The sequence below is a fragment of the Alexandromys fortis genome, unplaced genomic scaffold (assembly GCF_014885135.2).
Source record: "Alexandromys fortis isolate MF-2015 unplaced genomic scaffold, M_Fortis_MF-2015_v1.1 scaffold_3, whole genome shotgun sequence".
NCBI classification, from domain to species: Eukaryota; Metazoa; Chordata; class Mammalia; order Rodentia; family Cricetidae; genus Alexandromys; species Alexandromys fortis.
The window spans coordinates 31,914,749-31,934,112 of NW_026067909.1; the positions used below are offsets into that span (position 1 = coordinate 31,914,749).

The 19,364-nt window shown below is 48.6% G+C and overlaps 1 protein-coding gene across 1 annotated transcript in view; it reads left to right on the forward strand.

The window, feature by feature from the left end:
* Nucleotides 1-5,084: 5,084 nt before the first annotated feature.
* The window catches only part of Efnb2 (ephrin B2), a 43,772-nt gene continuing 29,492 nt past the window's right edge, over nucleotides 5,085-19,364 (forward strand). The window contains exon 1 of the mRNA XM_050136868.1: nucleotides 5,085-5,227. Within this exon, the coding sequence (XP_049992825.1) occupies nucleotides 5,103-5,227 (125 nt within the window). The 5' untranslated portion in view covers nucleotides 5,085-5,102. The remainder of the gene's footprint in view (nucleotides 5,228-19,364) is intronic.

Sequence of the window (19,364 nt, forward strand, 5' to 3'; positions counted from 1 at the left end):
GTAGGCATGAGGTTATAGCAAGGTTTTAGTAAACAAAATGCCCTAGCACTCTAAATACACGTTTGCTTCTTTACCTGAATAGATTATAATGCATAAGTTAGCTCAAATTATTTCAATTGAGATTCATTGTTCCTCGGTTGTGTATCCAGGGTTTGGAAGTGCTCGTCAAAAGCTGCTTCTGCTCTGCTAGTGTTGTAGGCGCTGTATCTAAAGAGGAGCCTGGGCTTCAAATACTTGATCAGCCTTTCCGTGCCTTTTATTCCGTCATTAGGTTTTCTTCTCCCACAGTGTGTGCTGCTGGAGACTCCTAGGTATTGAATGGTTCCTTGCTTGGTAACTGCTGCTGTCCGCCAGGCTACAGGAAAGAGGATGTCATTGTTAATGATATGCACCCCACCTTTGACTGCTACAACAATGTAGTAAATTGTTTCTTCATTTTTTCTACTGCTTTTGTGTACGTATTATAAAAGCTAAGACTTTTTTACAGTCAATTATCAGTTCAAATGTTCCCTAATTTACTAAATATGTCTTTAATTTCCAGTTTTGTTTTCTTGAGTTATTTGAATTTTTTGATGCATTACAGAATTAACTATTGACTGTTTATTTTCACTATAGTAGTTAACATTTGTAGTTAATTGCCCTTAATACTGTGGAGTTTGCAGAATTCTTGACTGTATAAACTAAACCTTTAAATTAGCCTGGTGTGAGGACTCTTCAATGCTTAAGTAGGGGAAGGGAACCTTAGGCAGGGACTATAGTTTCCCTTAGGATGCAGCAAATGAGCCTGTTGCTGTTCTGAATAACGATTTGGTCACTTAATTATAATAGTGTATGTTCCTGGCGTGCGAACGTGTTTGTGCGTGTCTCTGTGTGTCTGTGTGTGTGCACACATGCCTGCCTGTGTGTGTGTGTCTGTGTGGTCTCCTTTCCTAGATGAGTAGGATGCCCAGTTTGTCACTTAATGAACATTTTCCATGCTGCTTTTACCGGAGCCATGGGTGCACTTCACAGTCACCACCAGCTCCAACGGACTTGTGAATACTTGATCAAGTGTTGCTGAAGGGCAGAGATGGGGAGGGGGCATAGGTGTCCTCCCGCAGAAGATGGCTCATCTTTCCATTTGTTCGGCTGCTGTTCAACTGGTCTTTGGTTCCCTTGCATCTGTGACCTCTGTTGTGAGGGAGCCTGGCACACTGATGTTGGTTGCCTTGGCTAATACACAGCACCATGTTCTGTAGATAGTCGCCACTTGCTTGGCGTGATCGGGATGCTCTTCCTCTTGTGTGGTGTACAGTGAGGTTATGGTTACTAGAGGAGGTGATTTGTGAACCAGCACCAGCTGGGCAGAGTAGTACAGAGGATTCAAGGTATGATGAACACCCCCCCCTTTCTTTTTAAAATACCAGTGTTTGTTTTCTGTATATTAGAGTGCTCTGCAAATTAGAAACATCTTTTATACTCCAGTCATTGTTGGATTGATACAGTTTGAAAAGAGCATTGTTCTTTCCCCAGTCCTCAGATCAGTAGTGAGAGGATGTGGGAATGATGGTGTTTTTTATACTTAAAAAAAAAAACTGAGTGAAACCAGTAAATTAAAGAGCAGTGCAGGTTGATTGACACAGCAGGTTAAACACCTGCCTTGCTAGGAAGAGTCCTCACTGCACATGCGCGAGTGGCCCTTCGCTTTGGTTAATTGACAGGTGGGACTGGTTTGTCAGAGGTTCTCTTGGGCCTTTATAAGAAGGGCAGAAGGGTTTGTGAGCTCAAAGTTAGAGGCTCCCTTCATTTCCTTGCTGCTGGTCCCAGTGAGTCCAGACTTGAAATTACAGTGACATTGGCTTTTTGTTCTTAACCAAATATCTGATAAGCTCACAGAGTAGAGATCTTGTGTAGACCAGCTATGTAAGTCCACCATAGCACCTGGCACAGTTTGATTGATGAATCATCGATGGCCTCCAGACTGCTCAGTTCACCTTAGGAAACAGGATTTATATCAGCATCTGCAGGTTGTGTTATTTCCTCGCCAGATCGAAGAGGCAATGATTAAGATCCTTCATTGTGGTCACGTTACAGAGCTGTCTGAAGACCAAACTGTTTAGCATTGGGCATAAGGCCTAACTAAGGTATATTTTTACTGGCTTATATAGATTGGCCTTTCAGAAACTCGGTGTTGCTGCCTCCAAGAAATCATTTATATTCACTTTTATAATAGTCTTACTGACTTGAGAAACTTCCTTAGCTACAGAAATCGGTAACTTCCTCTGCCGAAGTACTTGTCCTTTGGCATAGAGTCGTGTCCTGTTTTCAAAACAAACCCAGAATGTATTTGTAAAATGAGGTTCCAGGCCAGGGGCATTAATTACACTGATTGGGGTGGCCGTGCTTTACAATTTCCTTCTACAATTATCTTTTGTACATAACCCCATCACATTTTTTGTCCGGGATTAAGATAGATGTACCAATAGATACGAATGGCTTGAGGTTACATTTTAATTTTCAAAATGACTGGATAAACAGTTGAGAACCAGAATGTTAAGTTTGCAATTCCTGCCTTTGTGATCACAGATGTCTGTCTGCTCACAGAAGGTAACCGGGGAAAGTCACACTGTAGGAATATTTGTGTGTGACTTTTTAAAAGTATATTTACATTGTTCTCAAGGTGAAAAGCTGGGTGTCAATAGCTGGCTAACTGAAAATGGTATTTTTGGAAGCTGGGATATTTTCAGACATTACAAATTTCCTTTCTTTAGTTTACCAGAGAGGATGTAAGAGGAGCTAAGAGGGCACAACTTAAATTTCATAACATACTGGAAATCCCTTCAAACCATGACTTAAAACGTTAACTTCACATTAGAAGAATTCTATGAATTCCTTAAGTAAAAATCTTCTAAAATAAGTGTTTTTTTTTTCTTTTTCCTTTAAAGTTCAAATAGCCTCGCTGCCAATTTTCCGGCAATCATCATGAAGTTAAAAAACAATTATTCACAGGACTGGCTGGCTGTGTGCTGTGTGTGCTGTGCTGTGTGTGTGTGTGTGTGTGTGTGTGTGTTTGCCTATCGGGAGTCCCTTGGTTCAGACTTCAGTACCTCACCCTCAATCACAACTTTGCAGGCTTACATAAAAATAGTAATTACTAAAAAGGCTTTCTTAAAGCTGTGTTTGGGAGAGTGAGCCCATTCCATAGTGCTCTAGTCTTTGGTCTTAGATTGTAGTTTTTCCAAACCAACTCTAGTTACAGTACACATTAATTTAAATTAAAACTTGAAAGTCAGCACCTTTTAAAAAATTCCGAATTTGTTACAAAGAACGATGAAGGGAGAGATGCTAGACAGTAACAAAGCCATGTTTCCTTTTTAATATTTAACTGGGAGGGAATTCCGTTAAATAGGTGTGAAGGCTGCCTGGTTCCGTTTGAAGAAATTCTGGTATTGACAGACAGCATTTAAGAGCGTGTGGTTGATTTTTGTCGGACGGTGGACTGTCCATGGGACTGTGCCTTTTGCCTACCGTGCTGTCCCTGCGATGGGGCGCATTAAGCAAGTGTTTTTGTGTTGGGAGTATCTCATCCATTCCTTAGATTCTGATCCGGTAGTGGGTAGGCGTGTTCTTAAATACAGAGGGGCAAAAGTGAGCGCTAGTGGGCGCTGTGGATCCGTGGAAGTCACCGACGTACAGGTTCTCAAACCCGGTCTTGGGCTAGCACGGCTCAAAGAACTGCTACCACTTCTGCTCTGATAGTCGTCCGGGTCACCCCAAACTTCCCGGCCACTGTGGGGTCGAGGGGTCTCCCGGGACCTAGTGAAGGAAAACTCACTCAGACGTCAGCGGTGTAGCTTTGGGTGGCGGGGAGCATCAAGGACAGAGGACCGGAAATGGGGAGCGGGCCAACGCAGAAGGCGCGGGACGCACGGAGTGGGGCCGGGGGTCGGGATGGGCGGCTGACGACTAGCACTGCCTAGCCTGTGGCCTCGAAGGTTCGCGCTGCCCCGCCACAGTCAGTTTGAACTTGTGTCGAGCCGGGTCGGTCACTTGGTGCCTGAATCAGAGGAGGCCCTCAATTTGAGGCTTCGAAGGCATCCGCGAAGGACCTCGGCGCGGGGCACCCGGGGGCAGCGCCGCTCGCAGGACCCTCGCTCTACCCAAGCTAGAGCAGTAAGACTCCCGACACTCGTCAGCCCCGGCGGCTGCGGGCCAAGGCGACCCCGGGGGCGCGCCACCAGTGGCTCGGAGGCGGCTGACCCTGCGCCCTGAGCCGCACGGGGCCACTCGCAGCGCGGCTCATCCCGGAGGCGGGGCTCACCTGTCAGCGGCGCCCCACCTCGCTGTGCCCGGGGTCGGGTGGGCGGCGGACGGACGGGCGTGCTGTCCAATCCGTGCGCGCTCGCGGAGCGGCAAGCCAATGGGCTGCGTGCGACTGGGCGGAGCCCCGCGTTTATAGTGCTCTGACAGCGCGCTCGGCGCGCTGACTCTCCGCGGCGGGGACGGCGGCGCCGGTCGGATCGCGGAGCTGCGCGCATAGCGGGTCCCGGCGCCCTCCCCGCACACAAAGGCCCGCGCGCGTCCGGCGCCCGCGGGGGTCCCAGTGCCCTCCTGCCTGCTCGGCGGGCCTCGACCTGCGAGGATTCAGGAGGCGCCCTCTCTCTCCTCTCCTCTCTCTGCGCTCCGGAATATGGAACCGCGCCGACGCGGCGCCCACTTGCCCGGGCCGCTGCCCACTGCCCTGGATCTATAGTCAAGCGGCCCCTCTCAGGAAGCAGCACCCGCCACCCTACACCGACTCTCCTCTCCGCTGCGGGCCTTTGTCCCAGCCCAGCGCCCCCGCCGCGCCCGCTCTCCGCGGCTGGCCCGGCACCCTGGAGCCGCACGGGAGCCGGCCGTCCCAGCTGCGTCCGGCGCGGCGCCCCGGAGCCCCGAGTCCGCCGAGCCGCCGCGCCCCGCGCGTTCGACCCCACCCCGCGCGCTGAGGGCCGCGCAGGGCAAGCGCACCTGGCCTCGGCGACCGCTGGAGCGGCGCGGCGCGTCCGCCCCGGAGGATTGGGGGTCGCGGCCCGTGTCCGGTCCCATTGCGACCCGGAGTGCGCAGAACTGGGAGCTGCTTGGCCATGGCCCGGTCCAGGAGGGACTCGGTGTGGAAGTACTGTTGGGGACTTTTGATGGTTTTATGCAGAACTGCGATCTCCAGATCGATAGTTTTAGAGCCTATCTACTGGAATTCCTCGAACTCCAAGTAAGTGGTGTCCACGATTCCTTCCTCTTCCCCGACCCCCGGGCTGGTACCCGGGGGGGACGCCGTATGGTCCGGGAGGGAGGAGGCCTCGGAGCCTGTTTCTAGAACCTGAGGCTCCTGTCCCCCAGCCCCCACCCCGTCACATTTCTCTAGGTGGGGACCGGTTGGACTCCAAGGGCCTCTTCCTGGGGCTCCTACCTCAAGTGCTCGAGGGTGCCCAAAGCCCTGGCGACTCGGGTGGCACGTCGGGAAAGGTGTCTGATGGCGCTACCCAACCCTCCCTTCTTTTTGGAGAACGGAGGACGTCGCCACTAAAGGGGCTACAAACGCGCAGCGACTGGCGGGCTCCGGAGCCAGGCAGAGATGCTGCGCTCTCTAGAAGCGCGGGAGCCACCGGCCGGGGCCTCGCGGGAAGGCGACAGGAATCGGGGGTCTGGGGCAGTGGAACGTCCCTTTGGGGAGGGGACCCTGAGCCCACAGCGTCTGGGAGCCGGCGTGGCTCGGAGTCTTTTCGCTAGCCGGAACGGGCGCGAGGTGCTCCAGCTCGGCCGGAGAACTCGGGCTGCCAGCCCTCCGCACGTCCGCCTCTCCCTTTGCGTTGGAACCGGTGGCGTAGCCCAGGCGCGGTCCGGGTAGCTGGCTCAATTTTAACGACGTCTTTTGGAGAAACTCGGGGCCCTACCTAGTCAACGCTACAACCTTCGCATTTGGGGAGTCGGGAGTCCCTTGTTCAGACTTGCTTTTTAGCAAAGCGCACTGCCGGAAGAAAACCAGGCCTGAGACTAACTTTCAGGTCTGGGCTCCCAGGGTGCGCTCGGGATTTAGAAAATATTAGCCATCCTTTCTTTGGTATGGTCCCTGTAACCGCACCTTAGTGCTGCCTATTACCTCATCTTCCAACTTAGGGCTAGAAAGTGCTGTGAGGGATTCTGGACTCAGCCCTGGAAGAGTGTGGCGACGCTGGCTGGCTCCTGGGAGGCAGACCTTTGCGATTAGAAGCAAAATCAATGGCCTAATTGGAGTTGAGCGTATGGATGGTGGCTGGCTTCAGAGTAGAGATGAACGAATTGATTTGGAAATTACCCTATAAGCAAAGAATTGCACCTATTCTCTTAGATGCCAGTGGTAAATTTCGAATTCACCAACGTAAGTGACCAAACACGTTCCCCTTCGAAAGGGCAAAAAAAAATTTCTACAGCTGTAAATGACCCGAAGCAGACATTTTTGCGTGTTGCCAGGAGGCCCTTGTTTTAAAGTTATTGCCGGCCGTCTATGATGTAGTCTGATCTGGTATAGAATTTTTTTTTGTTTTGGGTTTTTTCTTCTTTTTTTAATGTAAGGTGTTGTATTTGCTCCCCTGGCGTGTCATCTTTGCAGCCACACGGGATCTACAGGCACCTACTGGTGCCGGAAGGCGCCTGGCTGGGTCCTGAGCGCCGTCGCCGCTCGGGCTGGGGCCCTGGTGGTGGCTGCTGCTAAAGCTCGTTCGCAGTGCCTACAGAGGTCACTCTTCCCTGCCGAAAGCTCGCCGTGGGCGCGCCCCTCCCCCTCCCCGGGCTGTCCGCCTCTCTCCACTTTGCCCTTTCACTCACAGCCTCTTGTCTTCTGCCCCCCCCCTTCCTGGTTTGGATTTAATATTTATATTTCAAATTAAATATAGCTTAAAGAAATTCCCACGAAACCCTTCAGAGCAACAGAGCGACATAAGTATTTTTTTATGTTCATAGTGACCACTCTACTTGGGGGTGCAGCAGGGAGAATTAGGAACGCCGACTTGTTTGGGGTCGGGGAGAGCAGTGTTACGCGTGCCTAGCATGTGGAGAATCGTGTCTTCTGTTTGCTACGTATTAGGGAGGGAGTGATGACTACTTTGATCTTTAATAGTATAGTTTTCTGAGCCACGGATGAAGAGAGGGTTGCTAAGGGCCTGCATTTCCGAGGAGTAGGCCTCCCCGCCTGGCTGTCGGTGTGACTGCTCCCCGGCCTCCCCAGTAAAATGTCGTACAGTTTTCCCGAGGATGGCTCGAAGAAGCCTTTGGAAAGCATGTGGCTGAAAAGCTATCTGTGAGATCAGAAAGATCTCTTCCTGAGGACTACAAAAGAGCCTTTTAGTGTTTAGTGCCTGGGACTGCCTCCCTTGTTCACGTTTCCAGGGGAAAGTTTCTCTGGGTGAGATGTAGCAGGCAGGTACCAGAGGCTTGCAAGTTCCACTTCCCTGTGCGGGAACTGTGGGACAAGTCCCTTGTCCTGAAACAGGCATCAGTAATTAGATTTGTTTCATTCAGGGGTCAGCCTTTTTAGCAGGTGGTCCACACAGGGAGCCTGCAGCAGCTGTGTGCGCGCAGGGCCCAGAAAATCCTTTGTAAACTGGGATCTCCATAACTACTTTAATCACATTGCCTGCCATCCCATCCCGGAGAGTTTATGTAATAATCAGAAGTTCTGTGTACTCAGAGATTAGTGGCTGCCCTGTAAGATTAGCCACATTGTATCTGTAGATGCTGGTACTGTTTAGGTCATTTCTCAATTATTTTTAAGTTCTGGAAAGAACAGCAAAGCAAATCATTTCTAATTAACACTTCAGTAGAACCCCTCTCTCCGCCATAGTATTTTTGCCAAAATAAAGTGATGCTGGGGTTTTTTTTTTGGTTGTGGCCACTTGTTTTGATGAATAGTAGTTTCACTTTAGGATTAATAATGCTACATTGGCTTAGTATTTGAGGATAAATTACACCTTCGAAAATTTCATTCTAGTATTAATTTATGTCTGGAGGTTTTATTTTGTAAGTATTGCATACTAGTTACTTTACAAAGCGTTGTGCTTTTCCCATGTAGTTTTCCCCCCATATAACGCTGAATTCCTGAAATTGATTGGCTTGATACAAAAGAATGGCTGGATAATAACCAGATAACCTGAAACACACGGGCCTACCCCCCCCCCCCACCAGGTCAGACCCTGGATAAATATGGGCCTGTCAGATTGATAAACTAAACTACAATGGCTAGAACTGTTTAAAAAGCTGTTCAATAACACATATGCACCAGCCTACCTTCTATTGTGTCTGGAATTCTTATTTTTGTAGAAAAATAAATGCCGACCCAACCATGAATGATTATCACCTTGAACGGTGCCCACACTCCACCATTTGCCTTGGGTTAATCTTGTCAGTTTTAACAGAGAGAGACGAAGCCGGGAGCCCTGGAGTGGGATGAGTACTGTCTCCATCCACGTTCCTCACATTTTGTCAGGATAATAAACTGTAGGTAGTGGGTTTCCTGTTCCACAGCTGAGCCAGTCAGGACACAAAGACTAACCTGGCAGCCTCTTCAAATGAGGGTCTGAGTGTCCCAGGACTGCACTTCTTAACCTTAGCAATTACAGCTTCCAGCCCCAGAAAGGAGAGCCAAGGTTAGGATGATTTACTGGGCACTCGGTTCTAAACCCTTCACAAAGCTTAGCTGTTGACACTTGTCCTACCAATGCAAAGAAATGCAAATGACCCCCGCATTCCACTACGTCCTGATTTGGTTGCCAGAGTTTGGAGACAGGTGAATTAGCCACCCCCAGGGACTACCTAGAAACCACGTGTTGGAATGGTTTCCCTGGTCTGCTGGAGAACTGGTGGGTTTAATTAGCTTTCCTAGAACCTCTTCGCACTTACTAAGATGAATCCTGTTGGTGGGTCCACATGATAACCTCCTTCAACCAGCGTGGGCACCGGAGCCACTAAATCCTTCCTGTCTAACTCAGCGAAACATTCCGGCTTGCTCCCTGGAACTTAGTGTGTCACCTAACTTGGACCCAAATTTCAGAGTACTTTCACGGAATGGGAGACTATTTCCCCATCCCTGCATGACCGCAGGGCAGCGTCACAGAAGTGGGAGTGGCAGAGAACAGGAAATATAGCATGTAGACCCTGAGAAGAGAAGAGATTCATTTTAAAGAACATTATTTCCTGACATTCCAGTGAAAACTTTATTCTTCAAATATCTAATTACAAACTGGACACTAAGACGCCTCCTTCCCCGAAAGATGATGAAACTGTCTCTGCCTGCCTTTGCTGCCGACATGAAGAACCTGTTTTTCAGGTCACTTAAACATCTGCATAGATTTGCTTGTGAGATCACCCTTTGTTAAAGAGAAGTGTTGGGCTATTTGAAATATTTTGATTAAAATATGCAGATTCTGTGGAACTACGAGCTTCTAGAGAGGGGTTAGCTCTCTCTAGGTAGGACCCCTCCCCCATTAAAGGGGAGGATTAGAAGGGGGCCCGGCGAGGAATAAGAACAGCCGAAAAGGAAGGATAGCAAATGAGATGTGTTCCGAACAGCTTGGAAAAACTCCTGTGGCTTCATTGTCTCCATAAAGCCGAAGAATACAAAAGCAAGCAGTCAGGCCTTCCCGTGATGGGAGATGTAAACCGTTGACACGGCTCCCCTGTTTAACTTGTTTAATTCTCATTTTAAATTCAGCACTATACCAGCCGTGTGAACTCTGAAGATTTCTTTAGTAATCCATTTTGTAGTTCGGAATCAAAAACAAAGTGAAAGGGTCTGACACAATTTGCTTTTATTTTTAGGCAAATCAACCCTGGTCATAGTTAATAAGGGGATTACAACCCAGACTACGTCTTTACAGATGTAAAGTAAATCAAGGGTAGAGCATAAAGAAACTGATCCCTTTTGATTGAAGTACTGTAGAAAAGGCATAGAGAAGCTGGCAGCAGTAATCTGATTGTATGGCAATAAAACCACCATTTTCTGTCTTTCAGATAAAAAAAATGTGGTAAATCCATGCAGTTCATAAGATGTAAAGGCAGATAAAGGGGAAGCCTTGGCAACGTATAGATTAGCTTGATGTTAGAAATGACACGTCCCTGAAAAGGGTGTGGGGCGAAGGCCTTGCTCCAGGCTGTTGGGTATTGTGTGAGAGCCAGGCAGACTTGGGAACTCGGATTAAGAACCATGAAAGCACTACTTGTGGTCTGGGGTGGCTGGAGCCACGAAGGAAAGCGGTACAGTTCTTGCTCATTGGTGGAAGATAATATAGCCAAGGTAGCTTTCATCGACGGCCTTTTTTATAGACTGGGATGGAGGCTGATTAAAACAGCTTGCCGCAGTCCTTAGGGCTTGGAAGCTTTTCCTGCTTAACTCTTGGCCTGACAGAGGCAGCCATTCTGTAGGATTAACTGCCCTACACCGCCTTCACCTTCATCTGCTTGGACTTGGGGCAGAGACCTGCTGGGCAGCAAGGGAGACCAGAGAGAGATAGGTAGGGCCTGGATTGTCTGAAAAGAAAACAGAGGCCTTTTGATTTCTGGCTTCCCCCAGGGCCCTTTGCGCTGCCCCTCTGACTAAGAAGAGGCAAAGGAAAGCTTGGCCCTTACCTGGGGCCACTAGCTCTTCTGTGAAGTTGGTCTTTCCTTCCCTGGGGAAATTTAAGAAAATGAATATTGAAAAGGGAGGAAATTTAGTTTAATTCAAATAATCCATCTAATAATACCTCAATACCGGTGAACTTAGAGACTCCTGGCTTTCCCGACTACTGTGATTGGTCATCTTCGAGTTAGATGGGATGGGCTTCTTGGTGGAGGTTTCGGGGCTCTAAATTGGGGGTGCTGACACACTAAAGGCAAACACAGAACTCTTGGCATTGTTGACTGGTACCACCCCCTGCCCCCCACCCCCTGCCCCACTCTTACGTGAGGGAGCTGGACCTTCCATTTCAGCCATTAAACAAAGTGAACCATTGGCTGCTTGCTGGGTTGGGTGCCGAGTGATACCCACAATTGGTTTAAGCCACCAGAAAGGAAATATTTGGTTTATTATCGTCTTTTGGCCTTCAAGGCAAGTCTGACCGTTTCTTCAGGACAAGGGGTTTTCTTCTTCATCGAGTGGGACTTGGTAGTGAACTTACACATGGGGTCTGGGAGCTGTTTCATAGGCGCGTTTCCAGACTCTACCACTTCCTCGCTAAATCTTAGGTATTCTCTTTAGACCCATGTTGTTGAATTTCTTCCTAGTGCTCACGCTGGATCATAGTTTGGGGCTGCAGGTAAGTTGCTTCTGTGATCTGTTTTTGTTTTTTCCCTCACCACTGTTAGAATGAGGATAGATGTGACGGTTGCACACCCTTCGCCTGCCCAAACACCTGCCACTTTGTGCCTTCCTTCCCATCTTCATTCTGAATCTATACCAAAATATCCATTTCGCCTGTCGAGATTCATCAAAGAGGAGGGATGCTCTCTCATTTACAAGCCGGTCACATCCTGGCACCTTTCATTCTCCATTTGACAATGATTGCTAATGGCCCATTCAGCTAAAGTATTTGCTTGTTAACTGGGAACAGGGAATGATAAATGTCCAGCAAGCTTGCCGCCTCCTTCGGCTTTTCACACACAGACTGGCGCATATTTATGGCAGGCACAACGACAAAAGGAGGAGCCTGATCGCCTTGGCCTCGGCTTTCCGTTAGGAACAGGGTTAAAGTGATTAAAGAGCTGTAGAGAGAGCCCTGCCTGTGTTTACTGCCGTCCAGGACCGAGCTCTTCATCCCTGCTCAAACCCTCCCTTCTACGGAGCTTATCTGTGGGATGTATTCTAGAAATATCCTCTAAGGATGGAGGGCCGAGGAAAAAGAGTGAGGAGCTGGCAATGGGTTCCCAGCGTTTCTAAGGCAGCAGCATTCCAAGTAGACCTGCTTCTGGGGTTGCCACATGGAATCAGCAGTGGCTCATTCAAATAGGGCCCTTCCATAGACCAATTTCAATACGTCGTTCTAGAGCAGAGCATCCTGGGACTGTGATACATTCTTGCCGACTTCAAATGTTAAAACCATAGTCGGAAAAGGCTCTCTTAAAGAATGCAGGTTCTTTCTGCCCAGAGGCATTCTCTCAACAGAACAGGAAGGGCAACTGGGTTCTAGTGAAGAAGGGAGACTTCATAGCTTCCCTCTTCCACAGTGGGAGTGGGAACTCCCCTGGGAGCGTTTTCCAAAGACTGTGGATGGGCCACAGGTGAGCTCCTGTATAGATTGTACACAGGACGATTAAACAATCCAGTTCCTCTGTAAATCCAGTTGTGTCTAATTTAAATTGCAGTATTTAAAGCTCCTCTCTAGTACCGAAGTCCCTATCGCCACCCAGACATTCACCTGTGCTCTTTGTGAATGCTCATCTTGGGCCTCCCTAGAATACATGTGCTGTTCCTAGGTTCTGTGTATCTGTGTTGGAAGGGAGTGATTTTGCTTAGGCCTTGTCTTGACTGAGGTATGTGGATTGTTGGGCACAGCTTGCTTCTTCATGTTTGCCTGGCTGTCTCCTTACCTAGGTGTGCTTCATGGGGTTTCTGTCCTTCTTCATGTTTGCCTGGCTGTCTCCTTACCTGTGTGTGCTTCATGGGGTTTCTGTCCTTCAAAGGATGACCTCTTCCGTCCTGAGGCACAGCACTGGCACCACCTGACAAAACCCCTTCTGTCCTTGCTTCCCCCTCCCCCACCTTGTTACCTTACTGTGTCCTCAGAACACTCATCCTCAGTCACAATTGCCTACAGGAAACAGATCATTGGGAAAGACCCTAGGTGCATTCCCTTCTGTATGATGGAGATATCGGTCCAGTTTTCCTTTGCAACCCTACAGGCCTGGCAGTTAACTCCAGGTCTCTAGGTGCAGGGCCGCTTCCAGGCCTTCTCAGGTGTCTGCCGCCTGCCTTATGGGCAAGACAAGGCTTGAACACTGCCTTGTTTCTCCCAACAGCCCCCTCACTTCTGACTCTTGTGGGCATCCAGTATTTGTGGGACGTGCAGGCACAACCCAGATTAATGCTGTTGGCTGCCCGGGTTCTATCGCTTGCTGTCAGAGATCATGAACTGAAGGGTCCCAAAGTCACCTGCTGCGATTGTGAAGACTGTCTTCCAAACCCACCCCAAAGTTTCCGATTCCTGGAGGCTGAGGTGGGGCTGGGAGAGACACACTTTAGCAAGCTCCCAAGATGTCACCAGCTAGCTGCTGGTGGAAACCATTCTTGGAGAACTGTGACCATGAGTCAGCCTCTTGTGGAATAGAATTTAGCAGTCTAACTACTTTCTATGGCTGCTTAGGGCCCTGGAGGAAATCTGGCCTTTACCCTGGCCCCTGCTGTTCCTTTTAGAGATCACAAGGTCCTAAGAAAACTGGCTGTTGTAACTTGATTAATTCATTCAACAAGTGTTTAGTAATGGCCAAGCCCATTACACTGAGAATTATTAAGTCAAGATAGAAAAACCTCTTTCCTTGAGATTTCCATGCCAAGTAGAACCTGGAACATTCCATGCTGGAATGCCATTGTATGTAGAGGGAAAGGCCAGAAGGTGGCCAGTCCTGGGTGGGCATGCGGTCCAGGTGAGAAGAAACTTGAGTTTTCAAAGAAAGTAGTTTCTCTGAGCAAAGTCATGGTGGATTGCTGAAATACAGACGTACGCAAGCCAGAAGAGTCAGTCTTATTTCAGCCTAGGATGATGTCTATAAAGTGTTCTGTGCCTCTGAATGGCCATGGCACAAAGTCAAACCCCAGAGTGGAACAAACGGACCCTCTGAGATGACACCCATTGATTTCAGCAGCCTTTCCGATGTGGGGATTACCAGCACCCATTGTTTTGAAAGCGAATGTCATCATGGTCAGGTCAGGCCATTGATTTCACAAGGACGGTGGCTTGGTTTGGAGTTCACCTGTGTGAGCCAGTCTCTGCTTAGCCGTTTACTAGCTGTGCAATTTGGAACAGCGCCCTCCATGTCGCTCCTTTGTCCAGCCTTAAGTTAGAGACAATCACGTAGTAGTCCTGGGTGAGAAAGCAATAAAACGGGTGACCAGGATTAAATGCGTTTAAAGGCCAAGCTCTGAGCTCGGCACAACAAACCAGTAAACGTCAGCCGTTAATAAAATTCATTGGATATCTACTGTGCCCATAGAAAGAAAAACAATGAAATCACATTGTTAACGACTAACACTAATATCTCAAGCTCTCTGTTGTTATTTTGTTTTGCTTGCTTGTCATTCCTACCGATATAAGACTCTCTGGCCCACGAAGCACCTTTTAATTTGCCCCATCTACCATCAGCCTAAACCTTCTTCCTCTGCCTACCCATAGCAGGGCTTTCTTAGAACACAGGTGTGTGAACAAGTCCTGGACATTCTTGTTGAACGGTCCAGCTGTGCACTATGGGTAGGTACTTTGACCAGACCCATTCTGTGTACCCTAGTAAAAGATGTTTGTCCTTGAGTGGATCCGTGAATACACCTGGGGTTCAGGGACGGGAAGTATGGTGGTTTTTGCATGTGGAACCCTCACTTCCTGTTGGACCCTGTATTATATAAGGACAGCAGTTGTATACAGCACTTCACCACTTACCAGCTGCTGCTCCAACTGCTGGATACATATTCATTAAACCTTCTTTCTGTACTTTATGTATTTTTATCTTGTGTGCTTTGGTGTTTTGCCTGCGTGCACGTCTGTGTGAGAGCATCAGATCTTGGAGTTACAGACGGTTGTGAGCTGCCATGTGGGTGCTGGGAATTGAACCCGGATCCTCTAGAAGAGCAGTCAGTGCTCTTAACTGCTGAGCCTTGTCTCCAGCAACCCCCCCCCCCATCATTAAATCCTTTTGCAGCCACCGTGGGAATATTTTTATTATCCTCTTAGTACTAGTGGAGAAATTGGGCCAAATTGGTTAACTGAATTACCCAAGGTCTTGGAAGCTTAAATGTAGATTTTTGAAGTAAGGTGTTATGGTTTTACTGTCTGGCTGTCTGATTCTCTGCCCCATTTTTTGATGGTGTCACAAGAAGAGATTGTCTGTGAGTAAGTTAAGTGTGTATTTGCTCAGAGCAGTCCACACCAGGTAGAGAAAAGAGAAGTGTTGAATGTTGGCACAATGGAAGATCATACGTTAAGCAACTCTCGTTCCAAGGCATCCTTTGGACCTCATATCTGACAAGGTCATACCCACTGGAAGCAGAGTCATCATCGGGCCATCTGACGGATGACTAGGCAGTTTTTTTATAGTATATAATACCAATGCATTTATTGTGTGGGACTCCTTTGACTATCAACATTTTCCTTTTAAGAATTTAAGTGCCTGGTCAATTCCCCCCGGGAGAAAGCCAGGCTTCCAGAGTCACCTCCAGTTTGCTGCTGAGTGTGTGTCAAGTTAAGGAGATAGTATGACATCTTTTTTAGAGTCTAGTCACAATTAAATGCCATTTTATTTTGGATTTTGGGAACTGTGCCAGCCTCTAGCTTGTCAGAGCTGAGAAGACTCAAATCAAGTCCAGGCCCATTTCTACAGCAAACAGGGAGTCTGGCTTCTTGCCTGTGGATTCATTCAGTTCAGCCCATCTGGCTTTTGATGTTCTGCAAGTTTGGAGCAGTTTGCTTAAGGAAGCCCAGGCGGTGAATATCGGTGGGCCTGGGGTTCTCCGGACTGTGGCGCCTCTGGATTTTATCCTCTCTAATCCCGCATCTGCCTACCTGCAGGACAGACAGACTGCCAGAGAAGGCAATAGAGTCGCCATCTCTCTTGGAACTGAGATTTTGAAAGCACTACAGCATGGCATCCTCTCAGCTCTTCCCTGCATGGCTCTCTCCCTGGTTCAGCGTCAGCCTGCTGGAGGAGCTGTGAGCTCCTCACTCCGAACTGTTCTGTGGTTTAGCCAGGGGAGAGAGACACAGCAGGGCACCATTCGTTCTTGTTGCCGTCCTGTGACGCGGTTCTGGGTGATGTGGATCAATCAGGAGCCAAGCCCACTCCTCATTTCTGATGGTGTCAGTTTTGTTACCCGCTGGGCTTCTCTTCTACCTCTTATTCCCTAGTTCCACTGGCAGCCACGGGAGGAAGATAGCTTCTACCACACCCACCACGGGGACCTGCGCCTGACCCCTCCCCTGGAGCCTGGCAAGGAGGAAGTGCTTGGGAAGCTGCCTTTTAGGGCCTTGTAAAGCCATTGCACACAGCCTTGTAAACTGTTTGCTGAGCTTATTAAGCTTGCCTGTCAAGGAGACTCCCTGCTAGACCCAGAGAGCTGAGTGTCATGGTCCCTTCTGTCTATTGTGGACTTACTCCTACTTTCATTCCAGAAGCCCTCACCCCTGTGTGAGTGTAGCTCTGTGCTGGGGGGAGTGTCAGGCATGTGGTGGGGGAATGGGGGGGTCTGTTTGTTGGACACCTCCCCGAAGGGAAAGGCAGAACACTTTGAAATGAGGGAAGAAATGCATGGTGGCGGTGGGGATGAAGGAAGGGGATGGCGGGCTGAAGGGACTGCTCCTGGATGCCTTGTCTTGGGGTGCGGAGGAGGCAGGACCACTCACTCACTCCTGGTTAAATTTACATGTGGTCTTCATCCCTGCAGCTTCACGCCTCAGGTAAATGAGCAAAAGGCCCTGAAACAGCAGAGAACTTGCTGGAGGTGCCCTTTGGACCCTTTCTCTGTGAGAGCCATCCCTCTCTCTAGGGCCTGGCCCTATAAATAGCGTGGGTTCCACCTTCCTTTATAGACTCTTGCTCAAAGCAGGGCTGGGAACATGACCGTACAGGTGCTAACAAATTACAGTTGGGAAAGAAGGCCGCAGTGTCTCTTGTCACTGGGGTTAGGAAACCCGGTTTCAATCAGGGAGCCTGCCCGGTCGGCTTGCCAGCAGGGCAGTCTGGCATGCTCCATCGCCCTTCCTGCTCGCTCACTGCACACCCCCAGTGCTGCAGCTTCATGCTCCACTCTTTGGGTCTTGCCTCGGCTGGCCACAGAATCTGTGTTGACTTTTTTTTTCTTTTTCTAATTGAAGGACAGGGTAGAATGGGCAGAGAATGTTCTTCGGTCAATTACATAAATGAAGACCTAGTTTTGTTCTTAATTCCACAGCAGATTTAAATAGTGCTTGTTAACTTGTGAAAAAATAAAAACAACAAAACAACTCTGGTGTCTGCGTCACACAGCTGAAGTCTGACTTGGGGGTGGTAAATAGAAAATACATTTTCAACCTTGGCCTGTGACAGGTGTGGGCCCTTTTGTAAAGGTGTTGAGACAGTAAAAACAATTGCATGGATAGAATTGAATACCTGGGCTGTTTTCTCTGGAGGAGGAAAAAGCTGTTTAAACTCTCAGAATACTACCTTTGAGCATTTCAAAATGAAATCTACTTTAGTTACCAGTGGTGGGTTTTTTTTTTAAAGCATCATATCTCAAACAAACAAAAAACAAGACTTAACAACATCAAAAGGCGTCTGTTTTCCTGCAGTTGTACAGCAATGTAAGCTGTGAAATTTAATGTCCTTTTGATTCGTTGGTAATTGTAGGAAGGCAGAGGAAAATGATAAGTCTGGAGAAATGTATCCCCCGTGATGTGACCGTAGAATGCAAGCTGGGGCCGTGAGGCCAGAGGCCCTCTGCCATCATGGTGGAGCTTGCTGGGCAGAGGTTCTCTAGGCTGTAGATCAGGCCCTTCCTTTGGTGCCCAGGTCAGCTCCTCACCTGGTGGAGTTGCTGAACTGGTTCCCGGGGCTGTGTGCTCTCCAAGAGCTTGGATTTCTGCTCTTCTCATCTTTCGGCTCCTGAAAAGGTTTGGCTTGTGGTTGGTGTGAAGTTTGAAACGCACACCCCCGCCCCTCGCTGTCTCGCATTGAGAACGCTTTAATGGTCCCCAATTGTACAGCCTGCTTTTAGGCCCCTTTCTTATCCTTGAATAAATCGGGTTCAAGTTGCACGGAGTATTTGTTTTAGAGAAGCCGAAAGAAAGGGGCACCTGTGAAAACAGGCCACTGTTCCAACACACATACACACTCGAATTAAGGCAGAAAACGTCAGTTAGAGCCTCCAGTTACTCCCTACTTCTTGGAGGTTGGAAGCCACCGAAAAGACAGTGGTGTGCTTGCTGGAAGTTTCAGGCTAATTACTTGTTACTCTAAGCATGGTATCTGGTAACCTAGTTCTGTGTGAACCTGACACTCTATAGCTGCTACACCCCACTATCTCTCTGGTTTCAGAATTTTCTAAGTCTGTGTAGAAACTTGTTGTGATGCTGAAGTGCCAAAGGGGGCAGTGCAGCACCATTCCCTAAAAGGGGGGAAAAGTGTTTCCCAAGTATTTCTTCTGGAAGCTTTTGCCTTGTCTGTGCTGGGTGCTACCCTTTTCTTTATTCATTTCCTAACAGGAGCTCATGTGGCGGGGGGCACTTAACTCCTAGAGCAGCTGATGATGCTCCTACAGCACTCTAGCAGTAAACGGAGATAACCTGAGACTGTGTGTTCTGCCTGTTTATATGAAGTTAACGCACCCATGGTGCAAAGCCTTTCTCGGTGGAGCATTCCTACTCCCAACTGCACGGAACATTCCAGAAAGGAATCTTCACTGGATGTGTGACGCTAGCCTAGCTGCCTACAGACATCCAAGGCACTGCAGAGGTGAGGGCCAGAGAGGGACTGGCCTGATCCCGAGGGCCCACAAGCAGTGGAGGATAAACCAACTCATACACTGCTGTTCCCTCTTCCGGGTGAATTTCACCACTGAGTCAAAGTAACAATATAAGCATTTGAGGGAGAAAACTATGTTTCCCAAAATGTTGCAAGTTTCAAGTATCCTTGATTTTTAATACTGTTTCAGGAATATTCTAGTGTCTTAATGTCATCCTTCTAGGATGACCCAGTTTGTAAACCTCATTCCTTAAAAATGTCAGCCCACTTCCTGATCTGCTCAGTGATTAAATCTAATTCTAATGATCTTACTTTTCATTTGTTTGGATAAATATCCATCTGTAGACTGGAGGGCTGCTGACTGCGTAGACCGCCCTGTGCGTTCTACGGCACCGCATCAGAAAGTTAAAATACCTATAAGCCTTCAACATTTAAAATGCTTTCAAAATTAAAGCTACGAACGAGCAAGGAACTCAGGACCGCGAGGGGTGAACCCACACACTGAGACAATGGGGATGTTCTATCGGGAACTCACCAAGGCCAGCTGGCCTGGGTCTGAAAAAGCCTGGGTTAAAACAGGTCTCACTGAACATAGTGGACAATGAGGACTACTGAGACCTCAAGAACAATGGCAATGGGTTTTTGAGCCTACTGCACGTATTGGCTTTGTGGGAGCCTAGGCAGTCTGGATGCTCACCTTA